This window comes from Manacus candei, unplaced genomic scaffold (genome assembly GCF_025592945.1).
Source record: "Manacus candei isolate 608988 ecotype Guabito, Panama unplaced genomic scaffold, ASM2559294v1 h1tg000018l, whole genome shotgun sequence".
Lineage (NCBI taxonomy): Eukaryota > Metazoa > Chordata > Aves > Passeriformes > Pipridae > Manacus > Manacus candei.
The window spans coordinates 16,653,066-16,665,484 of record NW_026138066.1 but is presented as its reverse complement, the minus strand read 5'-3'; the positions used below and the strand labels follow the sequence as shown (position 1 = coordinate 16,665,484).

The 12,419-nt window shown below is 48.0% G+C and overlaps 1 protein-coding gene across 5 annotated transcripts in view; it reads left to right on the top strand.

Annotated features, from left to right (window-relative positions):
- Positions 1 to 12,419, top strand: part of SLC6A12 (solute carrier family 6 member 12) — a 49,920-nt gene that overhangs the window by 20,000 nt on the left and 17,501 nt on the right. For all 5 annotated transcript variants that reach the window (XM_051784948.1, XM_051784949.1, XM_051784950.1 and 2 more), the window contains 6 exons: positions 1,509 to 1,643; positions 2,957 to 3,097; positions 4,477 to 4,564; positions 6,156 to 6,288; positions 9,163 to 9,297; positions 11,463 to 11,566. In XM_051784948.1, coding sequence (XP_051640908.1) covers positions 1,509 to 1,643; positions 2,957 to 3,097; positions 4,477 to 4,564; positions 6,156 to 6,288; positions 9,163 to 9,297; positions 11,463 to 11,566 — 736 coding nt within the window. The remainder of the gene's footprint in view (positions 1 to 1,508; positions 1,644 to 2,956; positions 3,098 to 4,476; positions 4,565 to 6,155; positions 6,289 to 9,162; positions 9,298 to 11,462; positions 11,567 to 12,419) is intronic.

Here is a 12,419-nt window from a genome sequence, read left to right as displayed (position 1 = left end):
GGGTAGAGGGTGCGAATAGTCTATTGACAACAATAGTCTAGTTTCTGGGAAATGACATGGAATGCTATAGAATACAGTTTTGGGTTACACCCACCATGCTCTATGGGCAGAGGGTGCGAATAGTCTATTGACAACAATAGTCTAGTTTCTGGGAAATGACATGGAAGGCTATAGAATACAGTTTTGGGTTACACCCACCATGATGAACTGATCTCAGCTGTCCTAACTAGGACATTGGCTTAAAAACAAGGGCAAGTGTTCCCAGTTGCTAATTGTCATAGGAAGGGATTTCAGTGTGGATGCCTGGTGCTGGCAGGAGAGGAAAGGGCCTGGGGGGAGACAATGTCTGGGTTTGGCTGAGAAAGGGACCCTCATTGTGGTTGCAAGCGCTGGCAGCGACAGCTACCCATGACCAAAAGTTTACTGTGTGGAGTGGCAAGACCTTGACAGTTGTTTCAGCGAGGAAGACAGTTGCCTTAGCTTGTTTGGAGCAGAGTGAAAGTGTGAAAACCTACACTAAAGATCAGGAGAAAGGCAGTGAGGTGACAGAAGGAAGGTCAGCTGTGAAAATGACATCTCAGGACCAGTTTTGAGCAGAGCAGTGAATTTACTGGGTGTATCGGTTTGGCAGCAGAACTGAAAAGAAGGAAAAAAGATTCAGACAGCTAACAGGGCATTAAACTACTTTTTATAGGGCATTCAACTTTGATGTTTTTGTTTTTGTCTTTTCTGATGCTTTGCTTATGTTGGTCATTGTTTCTGGAAAAATCCTGCTTTTGCTCTCCTTCTTCTTCCATTTCCTCAAGGGTTAATCTGAGTTCTATTTTAGGCTGATTTCTCTTAAGACATTGCTCTACATTGTAATAAAAAATTGATTTCAAAGGGAGAAGTTAACCCTCTTCATTTTGAAAATGCTGGAAAGATACTCTGTTGCCCTTCCCCTATTTCCATTCTTTTGGTGCAAACTGCTTTTCAAATTTGACATGAAATATACCTCAAGTAAATTTATATCCTGGGAAATTTATTACTTAGTAAGAAATGTCACCAGCCTCCAGGTTTGTATCCTCTGGGCAAGTGGGAGTTTTGCTGTGACTCTCGTGAAAGGCAGAACAAATGTGGTTATGTGAAACAAAGACTTAGTTGGTTCACCCCACTCCTACTGAAAACTGGAATGAGGTCAGGAGCATGAAGCAGGGAGAACTCCAGCCCTGCCTTTTTTTTTTACTTTTTTTTTATCCCCTTATCTGGCTACTCTTTACCTTTAGGTTTTGGCCAAGAATAAATGCAGAAGTACTGCATTTGGCAGTAGACAGACCACCCTTGTATTTTTTTCTGGAAAATGATGGTGTTGGAGACCTTGCCTCTCTAGCAGAGGTTGCACAGTTAATTCAGAGAAATATTTGTGTTTATCTAGCTGATTCCAGCTGTGGCCCAGGTACCTGGCAAGGAGTGGTGAGAATAAGGTTTTTGAAGAGGTTTCTGAGGGAGCATCTTACCTCTCTCTGCAGGAGCCTTCCTCATCCCTTACCTCATCTTCCTCTTCACCTGTGGGATCCCCCTGTTCTTCCTGGAGACGGCGCTGGGGCAGTACACGAGCCAGGGAGGGGTCACTGCCTGGAGGAAGATCTGTCCCATCTTTGAAGGTCAGTCAAGTTACAGGATTTACTGGCAGCACTTTCTAACAATTAGTGACTCACAGCCTTTTTCAGAAATGTTGTTATTATTATTCTTTTTTTTTTCTTTCTCCTTTATTCTCCCTCTCTTTCTCTCTCTCTCAGCCTTCTTATCCCTCCTGGTGACTGCTGTGTGTGCAGGGGCAGTTCCCTGACCCCTCTGGAGGTGTCTGAGGGTGTGTGGTGCTGACCAGGGACTGTGCTGGTCCAGCTGAACTCCAGTCTCTGCCTTCAGAAGCTCAGAGCCTGGGAGAGAGGAGAAACTGGATGGCCAGCTTGCAGGAGGAGGATGGAAGTGTCAATACATAAACACCTGCATGTAGTCCAGGACAAATAGTGAGAAAAGGATGAGGAAAGCTGGCTGGTTTATAGTGCTTTCCCTGCCCATTGCAGTGCCCAGGCTGCTGTGGCAGCTTTTGCAGACTGGCATCATCCAAACTGGAGGGAATCACGTTGCATGTACTGGTCTGACAGCCCAGAGATGGCAAGGGGTTTAGGTTAAGGCACAGATATAAGAACCACGACTTCTGGAGCCCTTGGGAAGGTTGTTTAATGGCATTAATGTATTAATGAATCTGATTTCCTCAGTTCTGCTGTCCAGAGGAGAGCTTGTTACCCACCTTTTGCAGACAGGGAAACCTGTGCTCAGGCAGACTGCAGGCCTGGGTAGTTTGCTTGAGCACGGGTGTGCAGCCCTATTTGAAACTCCCTGGGGACTCTGGGACCTCCTGCACTGGAGACCTCTGGCACAGGCCTGGAGGTGAACAGCAGTGGCATCTCAAAGGTCACTGACAACCAGTTTTAAAGGAATGAGTTGGGCCTTTCTGGCCTGAGTATGGTTCTGATGTCTCAGCGAGCAATGGGCACAGTCAGCACAAGACCAGTGCTGTGCTCCCAGGTCTGTACCTTGGCCCCTGCACCTTACTTCATGTATATTGGCTGCGAGAACATTTTTTTCCTGAGTCTTCCCAGAAGTAAGAGATTCACCTGCATTTCTTTTCTTTAAAGGCTAGCTGAAGGAGAGGCACTGCAATGCAGTGGCACTGTAGTGGTCAAAAAATTTTTTTCACATCAGCATAAAGTTTTCTGGATGTTCCAACGCAGACCTGTCTAGACATACCAACAATGTGTCCTGCCTGCATGCACAGTCTCAAAATCCTTTCTCTTTCCCTTATGTAGGTCTTACCCTATTGTCTAGTGAGCCATGTTATTGGTGTTGCAAGCCTGATGTGTTGGGAGTTGGTTGGCAGTCCCATCCTCACCTCTTTTGCTTTCCTTCACAGGAATTGGATATGCCACACAAATCATTGAGTGGTATCTGAATATTTACTACATTGTCATCTTGTCCTGGGCACTCTTCTACCTGTTCAGCTCCTTCAATTCAGTGCTACCATGGGCTAGCTGCAATAACCCCTGGAACTCAGGTACAGCTTTTACCTTCTTTCCGATGCCCGGAAATTATTTGGGATTTGTAGAAAATATTTTTTTTCTTTGAATACGAAGCTCTTATGAGCTGCAATATGATTTCACAAAAAAAAATCTGCATTTTCTGGCAAGTGGGAGAGGTAGGTGGGAGAGTTTTCAAGCCAATCTTGAGTCCTCCTCATGTGGCAGGAGCTTTTTATTAGCTTTGGTACAACAATTTATCTTACAGTTCCCTTACTCCACTCCTTCAGAGTTACTGGGACAGTTGTTGCCAATGCCTGAAGAGTTTCCTCTGCACTCACAGCTTTTGGCTAAATCAGGCCAAGCCTGCACTGGAGAATTTTGCCAGTACAGGTCCCCAAGTGAAGGAACCAGTAACACAAAACTATAAGGGCACTGTTTTCCTGGTTTAATCACATCCATACAGCCTCTATACCTTCACACTGGCCAGGGATCTCATCTCCTCATGCCCACAATTCATATAACTGCACCCAGCAGAGAAGACCTGGCTTTGGTTTTACTCAAGGCACTGGGAAGATGGGGTAGATGTGAAGCAATCCTCATGGACCTCACGTCCTTGACAGGACATTTTTAATGTGTTGAACAGGTTGTTTTGCTTGGCAGCAGCTTGGTTCCCTCCCCTTTTCTCTTGTCAGATGATCAGTTTCTGTGATGTGTTAAATTTTTCCACCCCATGAGCCATTCACTTACAGCTTCCTCTGCCCCTTCATCCCAGCAGAGGTAACCAGCCTTTTGAAGAGCTGATTCCTTCAGCTCCTCCAGCATGGTTTGTTTGTGAGGAAAGCCACAGATGTTATCTCAACAGACACAAGCTTTCCAGCCACACCTAGGCTTCCTTGTTTTTCCAGTGGATTGTCTTTTGCTGGTGAAATGCAAGATGAGGTGCATTTCTTGGATGCATGGTTTTAGTAATTTCATGCTGTGTAACAGTTGGGGATGGTAGAAGGGAACATCTGCAGTGTGTGTGAACATATGCATGCATGTGTGGACAGGGAATGGTACATGATGGGGGAAGAGAATGGGATTTTCTATCCTGGCTACTCATAGTGGCTATCCCTTGATAATCTATATTTTGCAACCATCTGGATTCCATTTGGCAGGGAATTGTTCTCTCCTTCCCCTTTCCCTTTCCTGAAGCCCTCTGGCTACTGCTGGATTGGGATTTGTAGCTGGGGAGAGCCAGAGTTTAATGAGATGCTTAATGAGATGCAAAAGTTTAATGAGATGCTCTATGGCACAAGGTAAAGGATCTGTGTGCTGCCAGAGTGAGGGTTAGGGTGCAGAGGGGAAGGAGCATCCCCCATGAAGGAGCCTTAGAGAATTTCTTTGGCTCATCAGCTTCCTTTTCTTTTGGTAGATCTCTGTGTGGACATTCTGAATAGATCCAGCCTGGACAACAGGACCTTGCCTGCGAACGCCACCTCCTCAATGATTGAGTTTTGGGAGTATGTGATCGCTTTCCCTCTGTTCAGGCTCCTCTCTCATCCAAAGGCTGCAGCTCTAGGAGTATCTGGGCGGTGGGCTGTGCATCTCTGTAGGACCGAGTGAGGTGCCACATGTCAGACCTGAACATGGGGAGCACAATGAGCTGCCAAGGAGATTGGCACAGAGCCCAGGGGCGTGAGGACTGGGTACACCCCACGGTGTGCCTGCCCGAGGGTGCTCATGTGCACACCTGCACAGGCATGTTCTCTCTTTGGCACTGAGGTGCCTGGGTGAGTGTGGCCACCAAAAGAGGCACCAAAATCAGATGAGAAGTTGCTAGAAGCAGGGGATGCATGTGCTGGGTGTTGCAGGCTGCTGTTGGCAGGTGAGCATGAGGGGTCAGGGCAGACTGAACAGCCCTCTGCAGTGAAACAGAAAGGACCAAACTGCCTGTTCTCTTCTTCTGACCATGTCTTGCTTGCTGCCTAAGGGAAGTGGCCAGTCAGGGTGCTCAGGATCATCCCTGGAGAGTGGGGATCTGAGGTGCATTTGTGAGATGCCAGGGAGGAATCTGAGGAGGTTTGGTCACAGGGCTGGAGGCAATAACGCATTTTCTGATGGAGGGGTCTTGCAGCAGGGCAGACAGTGTCCCAGAGAGAGGTTGAAACAGCTGCTGGTGCCACACTACCTCTCCACACTCTACTGAGGAAGGTCTTGTAAAGAAGAGGGGTGTCAGGGACTCAGCTTCAGCAGTTGGGACTTTTTGTTTGTTTGTTTGTTTGCTTTTGTCTCCTCCCCCCATTTATGTGTCCTTAAGTGTCTCTGAAAGGGTTGAGTGTCCTTTGTCTGTTGCAGCCACCACAGGGCCCATAGAAGATGATAAGCACCCATGGTTGCAGAAAGAGTCTGCACAGTGCTGGCCCCCCTCTCCTGTTCTGTTCTTTGCACACACTTTTAGTGAGAGCTAAGACCCCTCTGATATGGTTGTTCAAGTTTTCTGCAGAGAGAACAAGGGGACCTGAGGGGACTGGTTTGAAGAAGGGTGTGCAGAGGAATTGTGAGTGTGGGGTTGAGCTTCTGGGTGCTGCACGAGCTGCAGTGCTGAGCTCTCATGTGGCCCACCTTCACGAAGGTGAATCTTCAAGGAAGGGGGCTGAAGGAAGGGCATGGAAATCATAAAGATCATTTATGCTTATATATAGGGTGTCTGCAGTACATAGGGAGGAAGAGTGATGTCCTGATGTGATGATGGCATCTTCACTCACCCCTGCTTTGGGTTGAGTAGTCTCTGCTGGGCATCTGCCAGGGTGGGGGAGCAATGGGGAGCAGCTGTTGATTTTGTGCAGCTTGGGTCCAAAGGGCACAGCACCACGAGTTTGGAGAGTGGGAGAGTTTGGGCCAGCTACAAGACATGGTGGAACAGCATCTGCAGAAATGAGGGAGAGGGGAGCCCTAGGCAGAGCTGGGGTGATTCACATGGCTGGGAGCCCTGGGCAGATGTGTTGCGGATAGTCTGCTAAGATTTCGGATGGGGTAATATGGGAAAGGTCTGTATGGGTGAGTTGGGTCTGGGGTGTTAATGCTTCTCTCCCTGTCCCTGGACACTGGCAGGAAGCGAGTCCTGGGGCTCACGGATGGTATTCACAAACTGGGCACTGTGCGCTGGGAGCTGGCTCTGTGTCTCCTGCTGGCGTGGATCATCTGCTACTTCTGCATCTGGAAAGGGGTCAAGTCCACAGGAAAAGTAGGAACGGAGATTATCCTCCCAGTCCATAAGCCTCCTTGTACCCATCCTACATTTCTTCCCCAATCTCTTTTCCCTCTTCATGAAATAGAGGCAGGAGACACATTACCAAAGTCAAACCTAAAACTTGGTGAGGCCATACTGATTTACACCAGTGGTGTTTGACCCCTAAAAGGAAGACTAAAAGAGTAGCTCCAACAGGAAGAGGAGAACAGGGAAAGAACTGAGGGGAGCCTTGAGTCACTTTTTCCCTTGCGGATACCCAGAGTGGCTGATGGATACTCCCCAACTGTCCTTGGGAATCCTCTGATCACTAGTGTGTTGTCCTGGTGTAGCTTGCTGGTGTTTTTAACAAGATCATCTGCAGTGGCAAACTTCCCATCCCTGGCAGTAATTAAACACTTGAGCAAAACAGACAAGCTGCTGCCTGTAACCAGATCAGTGAATAGATAATGAATCTCTCCTGCTTCTTTATCCTGCAAAATACTTGCAGTGAGAGAAGTGTCTTTGTGCTCTCCTTTTTCTTCCCCCTGCCTGTGTATTTTTTGCCTCTGAAGGTCACTTTCTGCATTTTGCTAGTGAGGCTGGAGCCAGAGCTCCCTGCCCATGTTGATCCTGTAGAGCAGGTGAACTGGTTTTCCTTCTGGAGTGAATGAGTGTGTGATGCCTTGGGCTGGGTGTTAAGGACACTGCCATGGCCTTGACTTACTCAGGACCATTTTCCTCCCTGGAATCACAATGAGATGGGTGGGTTATTAATGACGGTTGAGTCTTGTGGGTATCCAGAGGATGTCCCAATGGCAAAGGGAGGGGGATCAATTTCTGCAACAGATTTCTTCCTTCAGGTCACTATCTCTACCATTGGCAGGTGTTTCCTGGAGCACTGGGCACCTGTATTTCAACATGAAATCACTTCTGCTACCTGAAAACTGCACTGGACACCCATTTCAGCAGAGCAAGACAATAGCTTGCTCTGCTCACTAGATTTTTCCCACTTTCTGCTGGTGACTGGCTCTTGCTGGTGCTGACCTGTTGTCCACCATTTCTCAAAGGGGGAGAGCCAGACTCCACTTCTGTGGGGAGAGGGAACGCTCTGCATTTTAAACCTTAAATCCCTGATGCCCCCCGGTTTGCCATCTTCACAAGAGGCATCATGCTGATCTTGGGAGATTGGATCTTGAGAGGGTGTTTGATCTGCATGGAAGTGTAATTAAGTCATCCCAGGTTCCCTTCAGCTCTCAGTTTTCTCCACCGAGTCTCTCTTTTGCCCAGTGCTGCCCTGGTGCACAAAACTTCCCTGCAGAAGGAGAAAACTAAAGAAGTTCAGTCAGGCTGGTTGGGCTGACAGGGTTTGGCAAGACCAGGCCAGAAACAGAAAACAGTGAGTGCACACAATAGCTGCAATGGTCTTCCTGAAACTACAGAAGATTTTTCCATCACAAGTTTTAGGACACAGGGCTTACTTTTTACCAGCTAGATGTTATGGACATGGTGCAACAACACACAGGGTGGGGTTTTCTGTCCCAAAATACACTACAGGTCAAACAGGTCAGTTGTCTTCTCTGCAGGTAGTAATTTTGAGTATTACAGGGGCACTGTCAAAAAATTCAGTTGCTTCCTTCTCTTTCTTCACTGACAAGGTATTAGGATATGCAGTAGAGAAGACCCAAGAATTCTGAGTAGGTGCATAACTCTGTTCAACAACTGCAGATTAAACAGAGGGTTGTGCATGCCTGAGAGACTGTTCTAAGTCAGATAACCCTGCCAGACCCTTATGTTTCTGCTTCTGTTATTTAAGGAATCCAAACTCAAAGAAACAATAGTGACCTCAGGAAAATAATTTCAAAAACTCCATGAAAACTAATTTTCTTTAGAAGTCTTTTTCTTTTAATTTTGCCCAATTTTGTGCTCTTTCCATGTTTCCTTTCCTCATGCATTCAGCAGATGTGTATAAAGGCTCACCAGAAGTTATTTCTGAAGGTAGATTTTAATACTTGTGCCCAAAGTGCTCGCATTCCCATTCAATCAAGGAACAGCAAAAGTACCACGTACTGTCACTTATTCAACCAATTATCACTAAGCAGAAAAAAATTTCATTTCAGGCCTCTCACTATGAATCCACAGAGTAAACAAGCCTTCACATTACTTGGATAAATTTTAGTAATGAATAAATGTTAGGAAGTTGCAACTTGCTCACAAATATTTTACAAATAGAACAAAAATAATATGTTACCTTAGGCAATGGATTAGTGATGATTAATTCTCCTGTAATATTTATTTACATCACATAAGAGAAGAAGTGAAAAGAAAGTATTACAGAAGTAATGGTCTACATTTTCTTTAAAGGCTTTGAGGTGCCCCCATTCTTTAACTGTGAGCTCAGAGGCATTGAAGGGATGGGACTGATGCATGAGCACTCCTGGAAATGAAACTCCTCAGAGGTGTCTCAAATGGGGCAGCAAGAGCTGCTATTTAATTTGGAAAACTCTTGCTGGGCATAGGACCATTTTAATAATTCCTCATTAAAACTCAGTGACAGGAAGAGATCTGGGTTTTTTCTGCAGCCCTAGAAAGATGAAGAGAACAGCTGGAGAGCAGGGAAATTACACTGACTGGGAAGAGAAAACAAAGCAGAGCAACCAGTGGCAGAGTCTTGGATGAGGAACAAAATGTAGATTAACTAAATCACCAGTGAGACATAACCTTGATTAATTTCTTTCCCACCCCTCTCCTATGCAAGCAGTAGCAGCTATAGCCAACAGCAGAGCCCAGGGACCTTTGCTGGGGTGGGGGCCTGCAGACGAGGTGAGATGAGGTGGTGCCTGCACTGCCTCCCTGCTGACCCTCTCTCCTCTTGTTTCCCTGTGCCTGCAGGTCGTTTACTTCACTGCCACCTTCCCGTACATGATGCTCATCATCCTGCTGGTGCGAGGGGTCATGCTGCCGGGTGCTGCCGAGGGGATCATCTTCTACCTGAAGCCAGACATTTCCAGGCTGGCAGACCCGCAGGTGGGTGGGGTGTCAGGCAAACGCTGGCCATGAGAACGTTTTCAGTGCCTTGGCCGTTGGATCTGATGCTGACTGACCATCCAGCTGTCTTCTCTGAAAGGAGACCAAAGAACCAGAATCCTTAAAATTGCCGAGGGGGGTCTAGTCCCCCTGCACAGCACAGCCTTTTTGCTCATGGTCTGCAGCATATGGACACATTAGATCATTTCCACTCATGGGCTCAGCAAAACCAGAAGAGTATATCAAATATTCAGCATGTAACAGATGGTTTTCCTAACTGTTAAATGCAAATAACTAAGGGACGGGGGGGATATAATCTACCATTTTTCATTTTTTTCTGGCCTGGTTAGCACTTTGTTTGGGTCCAACAGGGCCCTCCCAAGAAGTGTGGGGTCCCTGTGCTTGCACAGACTGAAGGCATGTAACATGGGCTGTGCCCCAGCTGGGCAATAAGTTCCCTTCACCTGTCCTGGGGGCTGGTCCCACCTGCCTGGGTCAGGGCCTGGCCAAAGGGTCAATCCCTGCCACCACTCACTGGAGCTTGTGGAAACCTTCCCCACCTTGGAAGAAGGATGCTGTGTACCCAGAGGTGAAAAATAGGGTCAGAGATGACAAAAAGGGCAGAGGGTGCAGACAAACCCAGGACCTGCAAGGTAGCCCAAATTAGCAAGATGTGGGCAGCACCCTTGGGGGCTGCACAGGGTCCCCCTTGGAGGATCCCTCTGGGGTGTCTGCTCCCACGCCTTTCTGCAGCAGTAGGTTGCTTCTCTTCCCCATGTGGGCTCAGCAATGCCCATGGAGGTGTTAATGTCGACCCCCCTCCCAGAGGAGCATTTAAATGACACTTGCTGCTAATTATTCCACTGCTGAATCATTTCATGGAGGCAGCCAAGCAATAGGTTTAGCCCACAGTCTCAGTTGACCTTACGTGTCTTCCCAGATGCCCAAAGCTCCAGCTGCTCCCTAACCAGCTGCCAAACCCACTGTTTTCCCCCCCAAATTGCTTTCAGATGTATCTGTGTGTTGTCAATAGAAAATCTGTGGTGCACTGAAAGCAGAAAGCCAACTGAATGTAAATGGCATTTTGATATCAAAATAAATAACAGTGGGGTGACTGGGGCTGAGTGTGTTTTATTCACGGTTAGAGCTTATTCCCTGGAAACGTCCCTATCTTTCACAGCCTAACTAAAGCTGACATGGTCTTTCCAGGCTGCTGCAACCCAGCATAGCAGGAGTGAGATCCTGCTACTGAGTTTTGGCAGAATGTGGGGCTTTGGTTAAGGTGGGATGTGTGTCCGTGCCTGAAGGGCTGCCGTGTACTTGCCTTTCCATGAGAAATCTGTGTGAATTTAGGCAGCAATGCCTGGGCTAGGATTCTTTGAAGGCTACAGAATTTCATCCATCTTTCTGGATGTTTGCAGCTGGGGGCTGCTTGGAGAAAAAATAGGATGAGCAAGGAACCTGGAGATGATCAGAAAGGTGAGCTGTTTCTCTGCCTTCCTGCTAATTCACAGCTCAGGGCTTTCCCTGGGAGGGCCTGAGAGCAGAGCTGCAGCTCAGCCCACAGTTCAGCTCCTCCACAGAGGAGAGGGCTGGAGCAGTGGTGAAGCCTGCTCAGCTTTTCCCAGGCAATGCCAGAGCAAGGGAGAACCTGAGTGTGTGACAGCCCACTGGCCTGGAATCTCTCAGCTTGGCAATTTTCTGCCCTTCACCCTGCACTGTGGCCTCCGGGATGCTGGAAACTAGATAAGGGAGCAGGGAAGGCATCAACACTGACTTGATCACAGTCTCGTTTGGTGTGACTCACAAGTGGCTCTGCAAACCCTGGGATATGTAGGGACCACAGACTCCAACAGTGTCAGCTTCTGCTGGAGCCATGCCATCAGGGGTGCCATCTCCACCCTGAATGCAAAGGTGAAGGATGGAAAAGTGATGTCACCTTGAGTGGGATGCGAAAATGTGTCCTCTCAGGAGACTTTTCCTAGAGGATTTCCAGTCCTGTAGCTCATTTTTCCCAGACAGGCATTCCAGTTTCTACACTCACTGATCCCCTCTCTGTCTCACAGGGTTTTTTCTCCATGACTGGAGGGGTTGTTGTTGGCAGGGCACAGCCATTTAGTTTTGTCGTTGTCAGGTCTGGAGACCACTGACCTTTTCTGTTCCAGGTCTGGATGGATGCAGGCACTCAAATCCTCTTCTCTTATGCCATCTGCCAGGGATGCCTGACAGCTCTGGGCAGCTACAACAAATACACCAACAACTGTTACAGGTAAGAGGAGCCTAAACTTCTTGTATCCTTCTGGAAATTTGGTAAGAGACACACAGCACGGAGCTGTGTCAGAGGCAGCCGGGGGAGACCTTGGGTCACGCTGCTTTGACTAGTGAGCTGCTCAGAGCACAGAGGCCGTGGAGGACAGCACAGGGATGGAGAGTGGCTGAGGGAACAGAGGAACTCCAGAAAATGGCTTTAATTGTGCTCTCCTGCACGAGTCAGGTTGGAAATGGGAGATTCGGAGGAGGGGGAGGAATGAAAATAGAGAGTGTCTCCAGCCACTGTATAGACACCACAGTCTATTTTGACAGGGTGTGCGAGGCAGGGGAGGTGGTACAAAGAGGAAGGCAGGGCCCCCTGACTCCAGTGCTTTACTGTCATCAGAGTAATGTACTGCCAGTGGCCTTTTGACCCTATCAAGGAGATTAATCAAGTCTGTCTGACCTTCTCCATGCCCTTGGATTACAGATCTATTTTATCCATGGCCTGACATGGGGCTCAGTGGAGCCATCAGGAGCACTTCTGACACCTTCTACAGAGCCCTGAGAAGCAGGGGCTTTGTTCTTCCTTCATGTATTGCTCCAGCACAGATGGGAAAATGGAATTGTACTTGGGAGACTTCAATCGTCTCTCCTTCTGTTCTCCAATAGGTGCTGCCAGGCTGTTGGTCGGGTAGTTAAAAATTTCCTCTGGCTCTCCTGGAATGTATCCATCACCAATGGAGCAGTGCACTGATGCCTTCCTCTAATTCCCTTGGTGCTTTGCACTGGCAGCTTAGCTCTGGGTGGTCCAAATGTGCTGGGTGTCCACACTGCCCCATAGCAGCTGATGCTGTGGGTCAGCTCTGGCA